The sequence below is a fragment of the Trachurus japonicus genome, chromosome 17, assembly GCF_045865225.1.
Source record: "Trachurus japonicus isolate A0001 chromosome 17, Traja_1.0".
Taxonomy (NCBI): domain Eukaryota; kingdom Metazoa; phylum Chordata; class Actinopteri; order Carangiformes; family Carangidae; genus Trachurus; species Trachurus japonicus.
In genome coordinates, this window is record NC_140923.1 from 6,434,742 (window position 1) to 6,456,742 (window position 22,001).

Here is a 22,001-nt window from a genome sequence, read left to right on the forward strand (position 1 = left end):
ACACACTGGACCTTTAATTCTGTGTCAGCAGTTGAGTTGCTGACAACAACCTGTGTTTTCTAACAATGATCTTTGAACTCAGACCAGAAAACTCTCATCAGTTCATCCTACTATGTGTGTGTGTGTGTGTGTGTGTGTGTGTGTATAATGTTTTGCACATATACAGACAGACACAATGCGATTGCGATGCGGTGTGACTCTGAGCGACGTACAGCCGAGCAGCAGCTGGCGGCGGCGGTAGGGGGGGGGCAGCTGTCTGACGGGGGCGAGGCGCCGCGTCAAGGCTCGGCCCAGCTGACCGGTGTGGCTCAGCGTCCCCACGGTGAGGCTGTGCAGGTAAACCGGCTCCACCAGGTGGGACAGGAGCGCCCCCTGCAGGCCCACCACGCTCCACCTGTCGAGACACGACACAGTTAAAGGGATAGTTCAACATTTTTGGAAAATTGGCCCATTGCCATAATCCCTATAGTCATAGCAGTAGGTTCGTTACCTTTAATTGTCGGTGCAAGCTGTTTTTAGAACGGCGGAGCAGAGCCGCAGGCTGCTCAGAGCTACACTACGGAGGCTAATGGGATTTCTTGGTTTTCCCTCATCAAACTCATCAAATACACAATCCAACAACTCCACAACGCTCTGGTGGACAAGTTGTGACCTGCACATTCACCACGCTATGAGATAATAACACAACGTTACCAGACAGAGTTGTTTTAGAGGGAAACACAGAGACTGCTTGATGAAAAACTGTCCCTGAAGGCAACGTGCATCAGCGGTTTTGCACGAATTTCCCTCTAAAACAACTCTGTCTGGTAACGTTGTGTTATTATCTCATAGCGTGGTGAATGTGCAGGTCACAACTTGTCCACCAGAGCGTTGTAGAGTTGTTGGATTGTGTATTTGATGAGTTTGATGAGGGAAACCAAGAAATCCCATGAGCCTCCGTAGCGTAGCTCTGAGCAGCTCACAGCTCTGCTCCGCCGTTCTGAAAACAGCTTGCACCGACAATTAAAGGTAACAAACCTACTGCTATGACTATAGGGATTATGGCAATGGAGCAATTTACCAAAATGTTGAACTATCCCTTTAAAAGTTTGATTGAACACAACACGACACACACACTCACTTTGCCATTTTGTCGGTGCAGGACATGGTGACCAGAGGTTTCCTCGGCGACACGCCACCCCACTTCTGATTGGCTCTCCGTGCCGTGACGGGCAGCGTCCCCTCACCGCCGTTCACCTTCACCCTCAGGTGACAGCGAAACCTCCTGTTAGGGTCTGACAGAGGAGGAGTCAGGTTACACTTAAAGGGTAATTTTATGTATATATTAGGGCTGTCAGAGTTAACGCGTTAATCGCGATTAGATTAATTAAAAAAATTAACGCGATTAAATTTTTTAATCGCGGTTAATCGCGGCCCATTTTGTCCTCTGTCTGCTGGACTGGAGGACTGGAGTGTGGGACCTCCAGTCCAGTAGGTGGCGGTAAGCCACCTTCAAGTTGGTTGCTACACAAATATACACAGTCTAACATATATCCACAGCTCCATCCATTGATTTTTTGACGGCTTCGTTGTCAACAAATGCACATGGCCATGTATTGATTTTTTTGACAGCGTCGGTTGTCAACAAATGCACGTGGCGATGTATTGATTTTTTGACGGCTTCTGTTGTCAACAAATGCATGGCCAGGCAGAGGCGTAGCAAAGTAAAGGGCAATTTCCACTGGATGCAATTCGTTTCAATTCTGTGTGAGTTTCATGCATCATGTGTTATGATTAGGTAGGCCTGCTAGGTCTGGTCTAAAAGTTGTTTGTCTAGAGATTATAACACTTTGGAGGGTTGAAAGTCCAAAGCGCCATATATTATATTTTTAATAGAGATTAATCGCGAGTTAACTATGGAAAAAATGCGATTAATCGCGATTAAAAAAATTAATCGTTTGACAGCCCTAGTATATATATATATATTTTATATCTAAGGTCCAGATTGTAAAAAATGGCAATTCCCCTTTAAATCATTTTGTAAAGTGTTAGTAATTTGTGGTAAAGTGAAGAAAATACCAAGAAATAGATCAGTAAATTCAAAGCAGTAATTATATATAACAGTGTTTAAGGTGAGAGGTCACCATGACGACATTATTTCCTCCAGCTGTCGAGTGCTTCGTTAAGTTTTACTCCGTAACGACTCCGTACCTCACAGTGATTACACAACTACAACTTGGTGTCACCCTGAGTTCACCTCGTCTGTTATCTCCTGGTGTTTTCCTCACGTCACACAAAGTTTGTTCTAGTTTCACATCTTATTTTTTGGGTGTGTGATGCAGATTTGGCACAGATAATCAATAATATAAAGTGTGTAGAGTGTTTTAAATCAGAGCTGAGCGGTTTATCCGGTGTTGTTTTTGCACTTTGTGGCAAAACGTTTGAGCCTCGTCGACCGTGAATCTGCTGAAGCTACGTCACTGACGAAGAGGAGGAACTCAAGTGCAGCTGCTTAATGGAGCCCGGAGCTTCTGCTTTGTTATTAATTAATGTGTTTTATGGTGGATTTTCCTTTTTTTTTTATAAATAAAAGAGCGTCCTCGGGGTCAGTGGGTTTGTGCAGCAGCAGAACAATAGATTATTAAAGACCATACAGTAAGAAGATAGAAGAAAACGTGTCACGTCTTCTCTTTGTCTCACATGCTGACGAGCTCTCGTAGGGACAGTTGAGTCGAGCGTCTCCGCACGGCGACGAGCTGACGAACATGTGGAAGAGGACGCCGTCACGCAGCCGTAAAACGCCACCGCTGCCACCGCTGCCGCCGCTGCCACCGCTGCAGTCGAAGCTTTTATTGGGCACAAAGATGGATCGTTCCTCTCCGTCTGCTGACTTACTTCAGAGAGAAAAGAAGAAGAAACACAACATATGGGAGAGAAAGGAGAGCAAACTCTGTCACTTTGTATCGATCAACAATTAATCAATCAATTACAAAACCAATTTTCATGTTACAAAAGAGAGCTATAAGGATAATCAACAGGACTGATTATCGAGACTCAATAAACACATTTTTCATAAACCTACAGACCTTAAAATTCAATGATCTTGTGGACTATAAAACTGTTCAAATATGTATAAAGTAAATAATAATAATTTTTTATTATGCTTCCAGAGGATGTTTCAGACTCGAACCAGTAGATATGAACTAAGAGGGACTTATGTGTAGACAAAAGCAAAGGTACGAACAAATGTGAAACAAAGATGTAGCTATGTCAATTAAAGGAGTCAATCAATGGCATAATCTAGAATGAGAAATCAAACAGTGTAACACACTTAACAGATTCAGAAACGTATTTACAAATAATATTATTAATAAATATAAAACTGAATTATAAATACCAGTGTGCTCATAAACTGCTGTATTGTTCTGTTAAAAAATTTTTAAATGAGTGAACGGAAAATGTTAATTTAAGAAGGACAGGCAAAATAAGATGATGCTTCAGCCTACAACTTTTCTGTCAAAGTGCATTGTATTGCTTTGTTGTGTTTTTGTTTTGTGTATTTGTTTTGTCTATACTTTTATATTTGTCTATTGTACTTGTTTTTATAAGACCGAAATAAACCAAACTAACTCACTGAAAATATTAAAGAGAACATTAATTTGTCTGTGACATTGAGTAACTGAGACTAAATCGTAAAGTTAGAGTTTGAAAAACACACTCAGTTATAAGTTCATAAGTTGCACAGTTAAAAAACTTTCACCCAATAAATTCACTCTGAACCACTGATGACTGTTGATTTGTTGACAGTAAAATAAAGAAATACAACAATGTAGAATAGAAAACGATTCAATATCGTAAAATCTGTCACGACAGGATTTTTTTTTAAGGATCAGTGATCAATAAATCATTTTCTTAATAAAGCTTGTCTTCCTGTGTCACAGTCTGATTTATTGAACTTTAACTTTTTCATCTTCTACAAAATAAAAGTAAAAGAACTAAAAAGAAGTAAAAAGCAGATTTTAGTGTGAACTTTTCTCCTTTTGACTCTCAGGCTAAATATTTTGAGAACGCGTCTCTGCTAATGAAATCTAAAACTGCAGGGGATTTTCAAAATAAAAGTACATCTTATGTTTTCATTTTGGATCGATGTACTGATGTAGTAGGTCGATGTCGTCGGTTCGTACCAGAGCAGCAGCTCCAGCTGAGAGTACAGGAATCGAACCAGCGCCCTCCTGCCGACCACTTCGGCGTGGCAGTCGGTGAGCGTCGAGTGGCGGTCGCTCACGTTGTCCGGGTCCAGACACTTGGTGCCGGTGGCCAGAGACACGACGCGGGCCGAGCCGAGGTCCAGGCCTGGAGCAACGAGACAGAAAGAAACGACGACTGGGATCAGAGCGAGGAAACGTCTGACGGAACAAGATGTTCAACACCACACGAGTCAGTCTGAGAACAAGAAAACAAGATGTCTGCTCTTTACCCCCCCAGCCCCCCACCACGCCTCCACCGCTGCCTCGGCGCCGTCACAACCTGAACGTTAACCGGAGGAGAAGGGCTGATGAAAAGTGTATGACTGAGAAAAAAATAAATAAAAAGTGAAATCTGGTCTCATCAAGGATTCACAGGACGGAGAGGACGACCGGGGGGCATCGGGGCGGGGAGGGGGGGGGGGGACTGAGGGAACTGGTGTCTCTGAGTCACACTGACACATTTTCACTCAGTCGCTCCTCGGCCTCAGACAAGACGCAAAACGTTTTCATCCAGGCTCCTAAAGTGCTGCTGATCACTGTAACTTCTTTCTCTTTCTGCTTGTACAGTGAAGTTCAGATGCCTTCTCTTTTTTTTAACTTTATTTACCTCCAACCTTCTTATAATAATAACATGTTATGTTGTAACATGTTATGTCATGTTACTGTTGTAACATGTTATGTCAAAATGTAAAAAGAAAAAGAAAAGATTATGATGAAGATAATTATTCTGTGGGTAATGGGGGCGGGACTAGATAAGCTTTAGCTTCTCCCACTTTCCCTTTCGGCCATGTGAATTGTATTATTTGAACTAAGATGAAGTGTGATGATGATGATTTAATTGACATGCCCGAAATAAACAAATAAATAAATAAATAAATAAATAAATGAAGACACACAACTGAGTCTTAATTCACATGTTGGATCCTTTGGAGCAGCGGTGCCCAAACTTTTTCGGCTTGCAAGCTACTTTTAAAATGGCCAGGTCAAAATGATCTGCCTCCATTATTCATGGGGGTAGATCATGCTGTTATCTGTGTGTATGCCATATATAGACTATTATATATGTATATCAATACTGTATATATATATTTAAGCAACATATCACGACAGGCCGTGGTATACGCTCATTACACCACGGCCAAGGGGCGTTCTTCAGGCGTTCTTCGGCCCGATGCGAAGCTGAGGGACGAACTTTAGGATTTAAGGTTTGTTTATTGTGATTTAAAGATGAAGAAGAAAATTATTAGCTTATGAAAACCTTCATTGATGTTTTTAACCACATGGAGGTTTGCATTTGAATTTTGTTTATACCTTGGTATGAATGACAATAAAGGAATTCAATTCAATTCAATTCAATTCAGAGATAAACAGAGAGTGAACTATGTAAATATAAACCAAAGTGTCTCCATCACTCACTCACCTCTGGTCATCACGATTCCCGCCAGGACCTTGTGTCGGGCGTGCGAGGTAGAGAAACAGCTGTCTGTCAGCTCCGTGTATTTCTCTCTCACCAGGTGGAAGATGGACTCCGCGAAGAACTGCAGAAGAAGAGAAGGTGGAGACGCCGTTCATGACTTTAGTTATTATTCATAATGATCCAGACCATAATGATCCAGACCAGAGGTTTTCATCAGCTGATTCGGTTTCAGTCACAGATTTTAACCTCAACATTTAAATTCCGACAGGTTCTGGAGCTATGAATCACATCGTTTCTATTTAATTTATAAGTTGATTTATTGAAGCTTATTTATTATAGATATATAATGGATAAGGAGAAAACATGTACAAAGTCTTTGTGGTCAGATTCAGGTCCCTGTGGTTCCCCACCTGTCCACCAGGAGTCCTCATAGAGTCTCCAGCTGTTCGTCCTCTGTCCAGCTGTTTTCACCTGTCCTGGATCAGACTTCCTGTTTCTATTTTAAACCTCTGCTCTATGTCGGCCTCCTTTTCCTCCTCGTTACATTTCAGAACTTGTGAACACGATCAAACAGCTGCAGAGCTTTTATTGTGACGGGTTTGGATTGGATTTATTCAATGATTTATTAAATTGTAAAATAAAATAAAAACAAGACTTTGGGTGCTTGATTTTTGATAAATCTTTTCCCTTTATCTAATAGAAACAATCTCCTTTTGATTAACATGTTATGAACTCATCGTTTATAAATTAAAACCTGCCACTGACACAGTCACGGTGGATGCAGCCATTTTTTGGGATTTGAAAAAACAAACAAACCACTAAATAGTTTCAGTTTATTTCTGACATGTTACAAAGAAATAAGAAACAATACAGTAATGGACAGACATAACAAATAAATACTTCACAAAGTCAACACGTGAAAAAATAATAATTGAAAATGAAAATAATTTGATTTGATTTTTTTGTGGGAAGTGGGAAGAAGTAAAACTTATTTACTCCCACCCCTATTCATAAATTTGCTATCATGCTTCCTTGATAGCTAAGTGAATGTTTTTTTTTTTTTTACATAAATACATAAAATAAAACCAATATTTCTTGGGGTTTATCTTGACAAATTGTATTGAATATCTGTATGGAGCGCGTTTGTGTTGCGGTGTGCAGAGACGAGAGCTGGGACACCGGGGCGGCGACCAGGTACTACACTGATGTTGCAAGGTTGGTTTTCAACCGTGAGACGCCAGGTGAAGACAGAGAGCCTCCCTTCTCACTGTAACGACTCCCCTGGCATAAACACTCTATGCGGTTGTTTAGGGCCACAGCCGTTAGGTGGGGGGCCACATGATCAGAAAGGTACCGGGGTTCATCAAGTCATTTAAACATCCTGAGGTCTGCACGCACGCTATGAGCTTAAATGTAATGTGAAGTCAATATTCAGCTTCTTTTATCTCACATTTGAGACATTTGGTGAAAACAGAACGGCAGAATGACAACATTTGTGCTCAAAAAGCGATTTTACAAAATTTCATTTTAGACTTGTTTTCTACACTTATATAGGATTACTGTATTCATATCCTATTTCAAGCACCAAAACAGTTCATTCTCATGACTGAAGGAGTGTTTTCACTAGGGACAGCATTTGGCCTAAATTATTTCTTTATACAGTGTTCTAGGTTAATTGGCCTCAGTGTGCTTACAGCGGAGGTTGAGAAAATGGCCTCAAACCTCAGAGGGCATAAACATGTCTGTATTCAGTTTTAACCAGTGATTTGGTGTTTGCACTTAGAGTGCAGGGCCACAAACAAAAATCTTGTTTAGGGCCACCAAAATCCTAGGGCCGGCCCTGGTAACGAGTCACAAGTCATGTAGATCACAATTACTCCGGAGCTTTATGAAGGTAAAAATGTAGCATATAGCCACTGGAGAAATCCTGCTTAGTGCCTCTTTAATGATCCTAACAGTAAACCTGAGTTCACTGTGACGTCTTATTTTACTCAGATGATGAAAACAAAACACACAGAGAAAAACTTTCAAACAAAGTCTGAGAGTGGAGGCGTCGGTCTGGACCACGACGACGTGGACTCTGACAGTCTGTCAACAGCGGCCGAGAGTTTTCTCCCTCCAAACTCCTCCAGTCTGAGCAGCAGGAGGAGGAGGAGGAGGTGCTGCATCGCTGCTGCTGCTGCTGCTGCTTGTCAAAATACACCTAATTATATTTTTAGAGCAGTGTCACTCTGTTGGCAGACCTCAGGGAGCTACAGGTACAGTTTCCATATGCAGCACCTGGGTTCAGGTAAATGTCAGCAGCAGCAGCAGCAGCAGCAAAACAAAACACGGCGGCTCTGGTGGGTTTTAATAGCAGGAGGATCGGTGAAGCTTCTGAGCAGCTGATGTAAAAATATCAGCCGAGCTCAATGTTCTCGTACCATCAACATGACGGCTGGATCTGTGAGAGGAAATGAATGAGTCGACCTCTTCTCTCCGCAGTCGGGAGGAAGTAAAGGAAATATTTGAGAGTCTGGACTGAGCCCGGTCGACGCTGCAAATAATTAATGTTGGATAAATAAATTCATATGAGATCAGTGGGTAAACTATGAACTACAGACGTCCACTGATTGTCTGAGCTTTACACAAACTTGTCCCGCGTTAAAATGATCCAGACGTCGTGTTTTTATGGAGCTTTAATGACAACTTATTAATGTAGTTTAATGAAGATAAAAGCTGAATCCCTAAGTCTTTTTAAGAAACTGCTGTTTTCAAACATTTTATAAAAATGGTGGCAGCTGTAGTTTTTTTTAAAGGAAATGTCACTCACATCGTTAGTGAAGCCAACGAGCTCCTCACTCATTGTTACAGCAACTGGACGTCGACAAGTGACAGTCAGTCTCAGTGCAGCTCCAAACTGTACATGACTGCACTAAGAAATGATGGAGGTGATATTCTTGTGTGGTAGGTTCAGGTGCAACAGGAAAACTGGATTTGCTTAAGTTTGGCTTAAAGGGATAGTTCACCCAAAATTCAAATTTCACTCATTATCTACTCACCCTCATGTTGACTAAGGGCTGGGAGAATTTTCAGAGTCCTCCGTGCCTTCTCTGAGTTCCATATAACGGTTGTGAATGGGGCTCACTTTCCTTCGTCCAAAAAGACACATCAAAAAACATCCAAATACCTCCACCTGCTCGTCTGTAATGTCCCTCTTGTATTGAAGCCCCGACATGAGAAATTGTTCCGCCGGTGATTTGCACTGACACAGGAAGAGCAGTGAACCGAGACACTGGGAGCTTCCGCTACAAACAAGCTTAAAATATAGACTTATTTAATTTTTTTCGGAACAATTTCTCATGTCGGGGCTTCAATACAAGAGGGACATTACAGACGAGCAGAATGGAGCTATTTGGATGTTTTTTGGTGTGTCTTTTTGGACAAAGAAAAGTGAGCCCCATTCACAACCATTATATGGACATGCACTGCTGCGCGGACCCCCCCGTAACTCAGAGAAGGAACGGAGGACTCTGAAAATTCTCACAGCTCTTAGTCGACATGAGGGTGAGTAGATAATGAGTGAAATTTGAATTTTGGGTGAACTATCCCATTAAGCCTTTAGGACTCAAATGCTGCAATTTGTGTCGAATGTCCGAAACTTAGCTCGTATTTTTAGATTCGATGGGACTTAAATGACCTGAGCGTCATTAAATCTGCAGGGTTTTTTTTGACTCCAGAACTTTAAGTTTTTCTGAACTAACTCACAGAACAACGTGAGTCGGTTCAACTTTAAAACATGTGAACACAAACTGCAAATAGAAAATTCAACGTAATGTACTTTCTAAAGCACAAACAACAAGCACAAAGCTAAGCAGCTTAAAACATAGATGTTTCCCAGAGGAGGCGGAGGAGACCAAAACAGAGCAATAAGAGGACGAGTGTTACTCGCCACCAGTGTTGTAATGTAACTAAGTAAAAATACTTTGTTACTGTACTTTTCACATATTTGTACTTTACTTCGTTATTTATATTTTTTATTTTTGACAGCTTTTACTTCTACTCCACTACATTTTCTAAATAAAATATGACCTTTTTTTCTGATACATTTCCCTTAACCGTCTTCGTTACTCGTTACTACAAAATAAAAGTTTGTAGTGGATGACGTAATGCCTGTTTGTTGTCATATGGCTCCCTCAACATGTATCCCCCCCGTCCTCAGGGATAAAACATGAATGACCATGACTTTTGATACTGAAGTACAGCTCATGTCAGGTACTTTTAGGACTTTCACTCAAGTAATATTCCGAAAGGCGACTTTAACTTCTGCTAAAGTCATTTTCTGGTAAGATACTTGTACTTTTACTCAAGTAGCCTATCGCTTTCAAATATTACAAGACTGCTCTACACTGTCAAACACTGTGTCAGACCACTGCACTTTATTCTGCTCCAAACCAGCTAATGCACCTTTTATTCTGGATTTTAATAATATCAAAGCCAGAAGACTGAACTCTCTCTGCACATGTCCACCTACCAGAGAAATGTATGACCAGGAATTCATATATATATATTTTTAAATGTCTCTTATTTTGTAGGAGTGAGCAGTAAATTTATCTTTTAATTTTAAATTTTTTTGGGGGGTCTTTTTTTAGTGAAACTGTGCTCGGTGTTTTCTGGATGACAGTGGCACAAGGTCGTGTGTAATGAGTGTGTTAAACAATTATCAGTCAGATTATTATGCTCTTCACACCGCCTTCCCGCTCTACCTCAATCTCCTTGGTCTGCTGCCGCTCCTCCTTCATCCCTAATGTGGTGTAATGATGTTCATTAATGCGTCACACCGCCTGACAGACAGTTCATATTGAAGGGGTGTGTGTGTGTGTCAGTGTGTGTGTGTGTGTTAGATGATGAGTTGGAGGTGCTGTGAAAAAAAAAGGTCCTCTAGACAAAGAAGAGGAGAAAAGCTGCTGCAAATTGTTCACTTATTAAGTTTCGGTGTGTCTCAGCCTGCAGCGGCGGAAAATCGCCTTTTTGTTCAAATTCAGCACATCGATATCTTTTTTTTCCCCCTCATCCAAAATGTTGCTGTTGCATCTTCCTCTCCTCAGATTCCCCCGAGGGTTTAATAAAGCACCTACATGTCCGTCTTTCTAATATTCCTTTGCATATTTGAATGACGGCGTGTGTCTGCATTGGTCGTGTTCAGATGTTCCCAGGAGACAAATCTTCTTGTCTTCATAAAGCTCGACAGCGAAAGACGAGGAGGGAGAGGGGGACGGGGGGGGATTCTGAGCGGCCTCCGATACATAATGAAGTTGTTTAGATGCTGCAGACGGGCATACAGGACACCATCCGGCTCTCAGGCCTCGGGACATGATGGTCATGCTGATGTGCGGCACACTCCATTTGGTAGCATACGGCACACCTCAGACCCATTTATCCAGATCATTTAGGAGAGCGGTTGAAAGCCGAGGAGATGAGGGACAAATTCAGAGCCGCCGCTTGCAGCTGACTCATGGCGTTTCCAGGTGAAAGGGAAACACGTGAAGGACGCTGAGGCCACAGGCTGGACCTGGAGGTAAACTCACTTTTAATTCAGTTTCCTGCAGAATCCTGATCACAAACGTCGACACGAAACAAGACAGTTTTAATGTGATTGTTGTTTTGTTTTTTGTTTTTTTTCAGGTTTCTCTTGTTGTATTTGGTATTTTTCTTTGATTTGTTGAATCTTTTCTCACTTTTCATATGCAACCTGTACCAGGGCTAAAGATCAGTCCAGTCTAAATGTGTCACAATCAGTATTTGGGAAATTTAGACAGAAATTAGTTTCATTGTTTAGCAAACCAATGCAAAGAATAAAATCAAAAATCTAATTCAGCATAGCAAGGGTCCATGCCGTTTACACCTTACATCAAGAAACAGTCTCGTATCCAGCTTGTATCTGGACACAATTTGACCGGCAAGTATTTACACCAGGCATTAATATGCATCTCCGATTGGCCAATCGGATCACAATCCATCCTCAATGTGTCTTGGGTGCGTTTACACCTGTACTATCATGTGGTCAAGCTCTGTTAAATTGTAATCTGATCACTGAAAGGCATGTTAAAGGGATAGTTCAACATTTTGGCAAATTGGCCCATTGCTGTAATCGATATAGTCAAAGCAGTAGGTTCGTTACCTTTAAATACCTCTAAAACAACTTTGTCTGGTAACGTTCTGTTATTATCTCATAGCGTGGTGAATGTGCAGGTCACAACTTGTCCACCAGAGCGTTTTGGAGTTGTTGGATTGTGTATTTGATGAGTTTGATGAGGGAAACCAAGAAATCCCATGAGCCTCCGTAACGTAGCTCTGAGCAGCTCACGGCTCTGCTCCGCCGTTCTAAAAATAGCTTGCACCGACAATTAAAGGTAACAAACCAACTGCTATGACTATAGGGATTATGGAAATGGGCCAATTTGCCAAAATGTTGAACTATTCCTTTAACGCCAGGTGTAAACGGGGGTCATCAAGTTAATAAAGAAGCATCCTTACGTTTCCGTGCTGTGTGGTGATAGCAGAAGGTCCTACTCACCTGAGGTAGCTGGTTTCTGGTTCTGCTGCTCTGGAGGCCCATCACCTTCCTCTCCGGTCCCAGACTCACGTTGTAGAGGGACTGCAGCGCGGCGGCGGCTGCCTGGGCCTTCGCCAGCCTCTTGCTGTGCCCGCAGCCCTCAAACACTCGGCCCTCCACCCTGACCACCATGACGAAGTTCCTCGTCAGCCGGCCGTGGACTCTCTCCGCCAGGCACATGTACCTGAGTCCTGGTCGCAGCTCGTTGAGCAGCGCCACCGGGCTGAGGTGCTCGAGGAGCGAAGTGCTGAGGGCTCGTCTTTTTGGATTTGTGGAGGATATCAAGTCCAGTGTGAGCTGAGCGAGTCGTTTGTGGTTGTAGATGCTGGAGAAAACCTCCTTCTTTGCTGCGCTGCAGTGCAGGAGGTCACAGTTGAGCAGGAAAGCATCATGGATGTCCAGTTTATCCGCGGTAAAATCCATAGGAGTGCTGGTGAAGTTCCCCACGGCGGCGTGAACCTGGGAGGCGTTTGGGAACTGGATGAACGAGCGGAGAGCCAGCTCTGCGGCCCTCATCTTGGCCTGCTTCTTCGTCGGCCCCCGGCCCTCAAAGCGGAGACCGTTGACCTCCACGCCTACAGAAAACACCGGCGCGTGCAGTGGACCGGTCTTTGAGATGATCTCGTACTGCAGCCCCGGTCGTAACTCGTTCAGCTGCACCACGGCGTTCTTCTGCGTGACGGCCCAGGCGGCTCGTTTACAGGTCAGGTGGCTTTGGTAGAGCAGCTGGTCCTTCCCATCCACCAACGGCTGCTTCCTCTTCAGGGCTCTCGGTCCGTGTCTGGGAAAAGTTGTGCAAAAAGTTGATGGATGATACTTTCGTAGTAGATCGCAGTCCACTTGGATTTTATCATCCTGGTTCTCCTTCACCTCCAAACTGCTTGTACCTGGTGACAGATGAAGGAGCAATTTTGTTAGAGTCTTAACCTATGTTGGCAGGTCAAGGGTTAACCTGGATATGTTCAAAGGGTCTAGACATATGTGCTAAAGTAGTTTGCTGTGATTTATGTTGATTATATTGAGGCTGTAATGGAGAGTCGTATTGATTCAAGAAGCTATTTCTGAGTTTGGCCATTGCTACATTGCTAGCCTGCGTTAGCATTAGTAGCTGTATGAGCTGTATGCATCAGTCTAGAGGAAACATTGTGAGTTCGGTGTCAACAAAACAAAATATTATTGCTTTACTTACAAAGAGCTGTTTGAGGCAAAGGTGGAAGTCAACTCTTATGTTTTTAGTTTGATCGCTCCTTTTCTTGTATTGAAGTTAACATGCTAACTATAGTTAGCCCTAGCCTTATCAGAGTGACTCCAGCCCTCCGGTCCGTTCAGAGGTTGTTATGAACTTTTGTCTTGTAAAAAAAAACAATGGTCAAAGTTTTTGTCAAGTGGTGCGCGCTCTTGCGTTCACGCGATGCACGCGATGCACGCAATGCACGCGGACGTGACTTGCCACAATGACGTAGTTTTGGGTAAACTCTGGACTCTACGTATATCCCTTCAGGACACTTGGATTGCAGTGGACGAGCAGATTGGATTAATATTTCAAGGTTTTTGTGTAGTTTTATGGACCTGTTTGTGTCGGGCACGATGCATGCGTGAATCGCGTGAACACGAGAGCGCACCCCAGGCAAATTCAATACAGGACTGTTTAGGCTGTAAAAATGTCCTAAATGACGTAATTTCCAGTAAACTCTGGACTATATCCCTTCAGGACACTTGGATTGCAGTGGACGAGCAGTGTGGAGGAATATTAAATGGTTTTTGTGTAGTTTTATGGACGTTTTTGTGTCAGGCCCTATTGACTCTCATATAAAGTTTCCGTTGGACTACGAACCGGCCTCCCGGGTCTCCAGATGTCTACTCTGGAGTATTCATCAGCATTAGTCAGGTACAAATATGACTTGACCCTAAACAAATTCTAACAAAAGATTTCTCAGTTGTTTTTTATAGTATTAGATGTCCTTAATAACATACTAAAAGTTTACCAAAATTTGACCACTAGAAAGGTGTTATTTTCAAGATGGCGTCCAAGATGGATAGGAAGCCTGAGGAGACACCACAGGTGAATAGGGTAAAATTTTTAACTAACAGATATCACCATGAAACTTCCCAAGTTTATCACTTACATTAAGACAAATATTTTTTGTATTACAAGTTTTGTCAAATTGTATGTTTAAATATGTAAATTAGGCAATATCTCATTAAATATGCGCTAATTTGCATATCCGAAATCTGAACAATGGATAAAAGCCACTTTCAAAATTCTTGTTTTATTTTGTTGACATACTAGAGTCAGAAGTTTTTACAGAGGGGATTTTGGATATCTCTCTTTATCACTCTGTAAATGAGAAAATACTGTCACCAGCCCTAAAAATTCAAGTTGGTCGTGTTTTTAGGAGTAAAATGTTGTATAAATCAGGCTATGAATGATATATCAACAATCCCCTCTGTAAAAACCTTCAGAATATAGAGAGGGATCAAACTGGAAGGTTTGGTGTCTGTAAGTGCTGCTGAAGTGGAGATTTCGGGCTCTTATACAACATTTTACTCCTAAAAACACGGCGATATTTGAATTTTTAGGGCTATAGTATTTTCTCATTTACAGAGTGATAAAGAGAGATATCCAAAATCCCCTCTGTAAAAACTTCTGACTCTAGTATGTCAACAAAATAAAACAAGAATTTTGAAAGTGGCTTTTATCCATTGTTCAGATTTCGGATATGCAAATTAGCGCATATTTAATGAGATATTGCCTAATTTACATATTTAAACATACAATTTGACAAAACTTGTAATACAAAAAATATTTGTCTTAATGTAAGTGATAAACTTGGGAAGTTTCATGGTGATATCTGTTAGTTAAAAATTTTACCCTATTCACCTGTGGTGTCTCCTCAGGCTTCCTATCCATCTTGGACGCCATCTTGAAAATAACACCTTTCTAGTGGTCAAATTTTGGTAAACTTTTAGTATGTTATTAACGACATCTAATACTATAAAAAACAGCTGAGAAACCTTTTGTTAGAATTTGTTTAGGGTTAGGTGGTTTTTTTTCATATATGTACCCGCCTACATGAGGGTGAGTCAATAATGACTGAATTTCATTTTTTTCCCTACATTACCATGATGCTAATGTGGCTAAAAATGTAACCTAAGTACAAGGATTTCAAGGTGAAAGCTTAATAAAGAGTTGATATCCTAAATATAACACCTAAAATAATCATTATACTGTGAAGGCAACAGACTGTAATCCATGGTGTGTTTAGGTGACTTGGCCTTATGCTACCTTCATGTTCATGGTAATCTGTCCATAGCAACACAACAACACAGAAAATAAATATTTGGTAAAGTGCAGGGAGGAAAAATAGCTTTACTTGAATTGTCTGCATCTTCAGCTGATGATGCTCCAGCGTCCCAGTGCCTTATGGGACTGATGAGGGTTGATAACATGTCGCCTCGTTCTGAAAAACAGAATCATGAATGCATGAAATGATTGAGCATTTTCTCCACAGCATGGCACCACGACGTTGTTGCTACGGTGTCATAAGATACAGATTTTCCCCATCATGTACTTTACACTAAATAAAACAGCTCGTCTCTCCGATTCTTACCGAAATGAGCCTGAATTACAGTCGTGTTTCTGAACGTCTACACTGCACGGTTTTATATTCACTCCCACCCGTGGAAGTAATGAAATGGACAGCGGTAAACACATTCATGGCGATAGTGCAAACGTAACGTGCAAGGTTGGGGTTGAATTCCCACTAAAAAAGACTGGAGAGAAGACAAACAGACGTTCAGCTCGGGGGTAATTGAAAGGTGTCGGTGATAAGGACGGAGGTTTTCAGACCAGGAGGCGTCGAGGGGTTTAGACTGAATGAGAAGCTTTGTCTTATTAACCCGGTCACACAGGTTTTGAATCAAACACAATCGCTTTTCATTTGATTTCAACAGATTTGGTCAGACGTTCAAGGGGTTTAATGAAAAAACCATTATTCTCAGTGTGATCGCTGTTTTGCAGATATATAAGGAAATGTCACACCGTTTTATTTTGTTGCACGTGATCAGGTTTCTCCATCTTTATCCACGCACGTCTTTACTTTTCTAAACCTGAAAACTCACATTTTTATCTCACTATGTCACTGCTTTCACATAACAGAAGGATTTTAAGACACTGGTGGTTTCCCAGGGAAGTAGTAACTATTTCACATGACCATGGTGTCTGGCAGATGTTCTTCAGGTTGTTTCCTCTAAGGCCGGAAGAAGCATCCAAGACACCAAATCTGCATTATTATTCTTTTGTTGTTGTAGATCAAAAGGTGATGCTGTCGTTGGTCGTTCACGTGTGCACAGAAAGTAAGTTCAGACTTTTTCACAGCTCAAATACATCACAGTAATAAATTCCAATCCTACATGGATGTGTCTTGAACTAGACGAAAGTAACTCTGGAAATTATTGATTACTCTGCAATAAAACTCCTCAAAACTATATGAACACACCATCCCTCTTTATGTGGAGACCTTTCCTCGCTGCTCCAGACTCGACAACTTTACCGCATTATATTATTTCCACATCCCCTGAGTTTGGGATTTGGCCTCAGGATAGCCGAGCACTGTAACCGATCATCTGCTGATCCCTGTTGGCCCCCGAAACCACTGACCCCATTTATCCCCATTTAGATTTATCTGGTGCCCTGTCACCATTTAACAGCTTTTGTTCAGCAGTGCATGTGGGGCAGAAACCACACACACACACACACACACACACACACACACACAGAGGGAACAACAGGCTCGAGTGGCCAATTATATTTGAGGTCTACTGTATATAAAATATTAATGCACCCACTGCTGGAAGTATAAATATTATGAATCAACATTAAAACAAAGCAGAATTTTGAGACACGTCATTATTCATTGTTAAGGCCATAATTATCTGTATACACTGGTGTTCGAGCTGCACTTGTTTTCACAACATAAACACATTCTGTAGCATTTTGGGTTGAAATTATCCACTTTTATTTTACACCACGTAAATGATTACGTAAATGGTTTAGAGAAAGAAGAAACGGATTCTGTTCTTCTTGTAAAAATGCAGTAATATTTGCTAAAAGTTGCTTTTAAACTAAAGAAAAAAATACATTAGTATTAAATAACTTCTTTTACTTATTAAATAGTTTGTTTGTGATGAAATACACATTTTTTCCCCCGACTTCCTGTTGGATTATTTTACCGCCCGTTTGGCCTGTTTTTACCCATAGTGCCCGGCGATTCTGGAGGGCACTGCAATGCAAACTAAAAGTCATTAGAATAATGAAGAGTGCAGACTAAACTGTTCTGCATTAACCTTGCACCTTGCAGTTATATTAGGCGTGTGATGCCATTAAGTGGTGGGTTGATATGAGCGGGAGCTGTGAGATGGGATGTGAATGTAATGATGTGAGTCTGGAGCTTCTGAAGGCAGCGGCAGGTGCACGTTGGAGGTGTTTTAATGACCTGCATCATCACGGCTAATGGGGCCATTTATTTTAGGACGAAAAAGATAATAACTGTGTTTGTCTTTGGGTTTCATCGGCTAAGCCCTCGCACCTTCTCACACTTTCCGTCATTTTTACTTTTCCATTCATCTCGCACTCGATTTCCCCCCTTACTTGTAGAGACACTCAAGCACACACACATACACGTGCGCACATGCTCAAGTAGCACTTCATTAACTCACACCCATTTGTGAATTGCAGTATTACACTCTGCACATGATTTAACTAGAGGTTACCCAGGTTGCAACATGACAAATTGTTGCCTTAATTTACCTGTAATCTGCAAATCTGCAGAACGAGTTTGTGCAACAATTTAGAGACGAAGTTGCAGCAGCCATGTTGACGTGCAGATGATGCAGATGGTTTCTTGAAGAGGTTTAGAAGAAAGTGTGTTAGACTAGTGTGTCCATCCATGTGCTTATTATCATATCCTGTTGTCCGTGATTGACCTCTGAATGCAAATTATGATTTTACTCATGAATGGAAATTACATTTTTGTGATTTTTCTGTCACGTGAAGCAGAATCAAAAATTTCCAAGCGTCATCTCAACATTGTAGTTGTAAGGAAAAAACTCAACGTCTGCTGAACGTCACAATGTCTGTCTGATATTACACTGACACAGAGTGCAATCCCAAAACAAGCAGCCTCAGTAGTTTGGTAACCAATGACCTGCAGTCCCATCACATCAGCCACAGCTCCTCTGTAGGTGGTGTGGTTGGCGGTCGTCGTTAGGGGTGATGATGCCTGATTAATTACTTGAACTCTTGGGACTCCTGGCGGGTCGTACATTTTGGCTGTTTGAGCAGCTCCTCGTGGCTGCAGGCAAAAGAAAACTGAGATTGTTTAGATTTTACTGGAGCTGAGTCGTAGATATTGTAGCTGAGACATAAATCCAAACGTACACTGCTTCATTATTCTCTTTTTCAGTTTCTGTTCCTAATAGAAGTGTAGCGAGTCACACACACCTTTCACTCTTTCGTACACACTAACAGTCCGTGTATTTATTGTGCACTGTGCCGATTAAAGCTTCTAGTGTGAGTTATCACAATACACAAGATCAGCATCATTGTGCGATGTGAGCCTCCTCATCTGCAATACAAGAGCTGAACGCTGTGAGCAGGGTTTGAACCTGCGCGGGGAAACCCCATTGGATTTCAAGTCCAACGCCTTAACCACTCGGCCATCACAGCTGCGAGGAAGCAGTTGTCTGGAGACGGCAAGACACGTAACTGTAACTGTAACTGACTTAAAGGAGGAGGTGCAACCAAAGCACAAGATGCAGAATATGAATTATCCAGTCTTGAGTGAGTAGTGTTCATTCACACAGATGTTAATGTGATGCACAGGTAAACCCACCACAGCTTCCACCTGTGACACACAGAACCATCTGCTGCTACACATTTCACTTTCAACCTTCACTCCTCCATCCTGACTAATAAAGGCTTCACTGATCGCAAACAGCGCAAATAGATACAATAAATAAAAAACATTAAAAAGAGCTGAGGAGTATTCATGCTTTACAGAACATCCACTTGGAGCCAAAACACTGTAATTCTCTGGACGCCGAGTGGATGGAGACAAAAGAGCCGTGCAGGAATGAGAACAGGAAGCGTGCGTCACTTCATATTATTACAGTGCTTGTGTTTATCAAACCTTAGAAGCAGAGTTTCTCCATCCAGCCACTGTTAATGAACCTTATTTAATAGAATAATGAAATTAGGCATGGCAGGGGGGAAGAGAAAAAGCTCCCGCTCACTGTCCGGTGTGTGTGTGCGGTCTGACAGCTGTGGATAATCTCATTTGCTAAGCGTAATTAATGGCAAGCGGGTTTCATTTACTTGTAATGTGCACTGTCTTTTCTCAAGGGCAAAGAAATATGGAAACTTTCTGCAATAATTTCTTTATCGAATGCTTCGTTATTAGTAATGATATTTGCAATCATGGAGGTTTGGGTTAATATTTCCTTACTCCACACAGCAGCAATTTCTTACTTATTACTTGTGATCATTTACTATCCTGGTGTGTAAATAAACCTGAACACAGTAGATACCAAACTTTAAGGAATTTCTGCAACAAAGTCAACTTCTATAGAAATGTTTGGCCTACCTTACACAAGCTAAAGCAAAGGAGCGACTCTGGAGATCCGATGGGGACTCCAATCACAGATTATAAAACTGCTCAAAGTGACGCTTAATATTTAATGCAAACTGTAGAAAAAGCCTTTCTGAGGCTTCCTGGGAATGACATCATGCAACGAAAATCCGTGCTGCCTGTACTGGTAAAAGCCTTCATTCAGCCTTCATGCCTGAGCCATCTTTTAATCAAATTTGGGTCTTTTGAGAACGAGGTTGCCGTCGTTCCTGTTCACTTTGATTTTAATGACCCACGCTGTGGCACAAGGAAGTGGGTGGAGATCTGTATGTAGTTACAGTTTCCTTTGATTTTTCTTTCCTTTTCTTCATTTGAAAAGTCATAGTTCGTGCATGTTGAGAAGCTGTGATGGCCGAGAGGTTAAGGCGTTGGATTTGAAATCCAATGGGGTCTCCCCGCGCAGGTTCAAACCCTGCTCACAGCAATGATTGTGCCTCACCTTTGGCAGAAAGAATCAACACTCTTCACTTACTGTTTTGTATTGGCTCCATTAGCACTGCTCGGCTGGACTTGACTCCACTCGTTTCTTTTTCTTCTTTTCACTAGGGACAGTACTTGGTACCTCTACCAGGTTCCAGTCGAGCTGAGCCGATACTAAAAAGTGACGTCAGCCGATACTAAAAAGTGACGACGCCCGATTGTGTGTTGTCACTGGAAGAGTAATGAGCGCAAAGTCCGACAAGAATCAAACTACTTTTAAAAACACACCAGCAACAGCACCCACTGATCTGTACTGAGACTGTTGTTATTCTTTCAAGTGAGTTAAATGGCTGCTGTGCAGAAAACCACAGCGTGGTCTGAGGATGAGGTGTGAACGAGTATGTTTGGAGCTGACGAGAGGCTCGACCATAGCAGCCGTGCTACGACGACCCCGCCCATGTTGAGGAGGAACTATGAAGTACTCAGTTGTAATGGGAAATGAGTCGAGTCAAGTAGAGCAGAGTAGTGCCGTAACTGTGTAATCAAAAATGGCTGTTTGTGGACCTTTGTGATTGCCAGTCCAGCTATGACAATCACAATATTAGTTGGACTAATGTGTTTGCATGTAGTTTAAATGACCAGTTAAAGGTGGACTGGTACATCATCATGTTTAACAAGTGACAAACCGCTGTGAGCAGGGTTCGAACCTGCGCGGGGAGACCCCATTGGATTTCGAGTCCAACGCCTTAACCTCTCGGCCATCACAGCTTTACAAACAGGTGTGTCTTTAATTTTTGAAGATATTTGTCTTGTCATCCAAAAGACTTCTACAGCACTCGCAGTGATGACCGATACTGACTGACTGATCTTATCAGATTCTGTGCTGTGATGGCCGAGAGGTTAAGGCGTTGGACTTGAAATCCATTGGGGTCTCCCCGCGCAGGTTCGAACCCTGCTCACAGCGAACAGTGGGTGTCCTCTTTAGCAGATTCAAGTACTGCGGACGCAACACTCCTCACTTCCTGCTGTGAGCACTTCATCTTAGCACTAAAACAAATCGAATCCAACAGTGCATCATAAACTGTTAACTGGAGGCGTCTTCTGTGATGTCACCTGCACCTCAGAGCGAGCTGCTACACCTGTGCCATCTTCATGGTTCTTGTCTTGAAAACTGGGCAAAGCTGAGGGGCATGTGATCAGGAAGTCAGTCTTTGAGACTCACTTGTGATGTGATCATGACTCATAATGCTCTTCTAAGTTTTAAGCTGTGATGGCCGAGTGGTTAAGGCGTTGGACTTGAAGTCCAATGGGGTCTCCCCGCGCAGGTTCAAACCCTGCTCACAGCGTTGTCTGTCCATCATCTTTAGCAGACAGATGTGCCAACTGTGCCAAAACTGTGCCAACACTCTTCAGTTGCTCATGTGTACTGGTCCTTTGCAGAAAACCACAGCATGGATGAGGTGTGGACAAGTGTGTTTGGGGCTGACGAGAGGCTCGACCATAGCAGCCGTGCTATGATGATCCTGCCCATGTTGAGGAGGAACTACCTAACTTACCTATTTGTAATGGAAAATGATAGTCGAATCAAGTATCTGTGTAATGAAAAAGGCATTTGTGGTAAATGGAGGCGACTTCTGCTGCTACACAGTTAACAT

At 42.1% G+C, this 22,001-nt stretch overlaps 1 protein-coding gene and 5 non-coding genes across 6 annotated transcripts in view; 3 read left to right on the top strand and 3 right to left on the bottom strand.

The window, feature by feature from the left end:
• Positions 1–22,001, bottom strand: part of LOC146969888 (inactive double-stranded RNA-specific editase B2-like) — a 74,027-nt gene that overhangs the window by 4,316 nt on the left and 47,710 nt on the right. The window contains exons 3-9 of the mRNA XM_085805438.1: positions 15,613–15,699; positions 12,200–13,125; positions 5,647–5,764; positions 4,164–4,332; positions 2,680–2,873; positions 1,121–1,274; positions 213–394 (exon numbers count right to left, since the gene is read on the bottom strand). Coding sequence (XP_085661564.1) covers positions 213–394; positions 1,121–1,274; positions 2,680–2,873; positions 4,164–4,332; positions 5,647–5,764; positions 12,200–13,125; positions 15,613–15,699 — 1,830 coding nt within the window. The remainder of the gene's footprint in view (positions 1–212; positions 395–1,120; positions 1,275–2,679; positions 2,874–4,163; positions 4,333–5,646; positions 5,765–12,199; positions 13,126–15,612; positions 15,700–22,001) is intronic.
• Positions 18,884–18,965, bottom strand: trnas-uga (transfer RNA serine (anticodon UGA)). The gene has a single exon. It is a non-coding gene; the product is annotated as a tRNA-Ser (tRNA).
• On the top strand, positions 20,269–20,350 carry trnas-uga (transfer RNA serine (anticodon UGA)). The gene has a single exon. It is a non-coding gene; the product is annotated as a tRNA-Ser (tRNA).
• On the bottom strand, positions 21,033–21,114 carry trnas-cga (transfer RNA serine (anticodon CGA)). The gene has a single exon. It is a non-coding gene; the product is annotated as a tRNA-Ser (tRNA).
• trnas-uga (transfer RNA serine (anticodon UGA)) lies at positions 21,229–21,310 on the top strand. Its single transcript has one exon. It is a non-coding gene; the product is annotated as a tRNA-Ser (tRNA).
• Positions 21,611–21,692, top strand: trnas-uga (transfer RNA serine (anticodon UGA)). Its single transcript has one exon. It is a non-coding gene; the product is annotated as a tRNA-Ser (tRNA).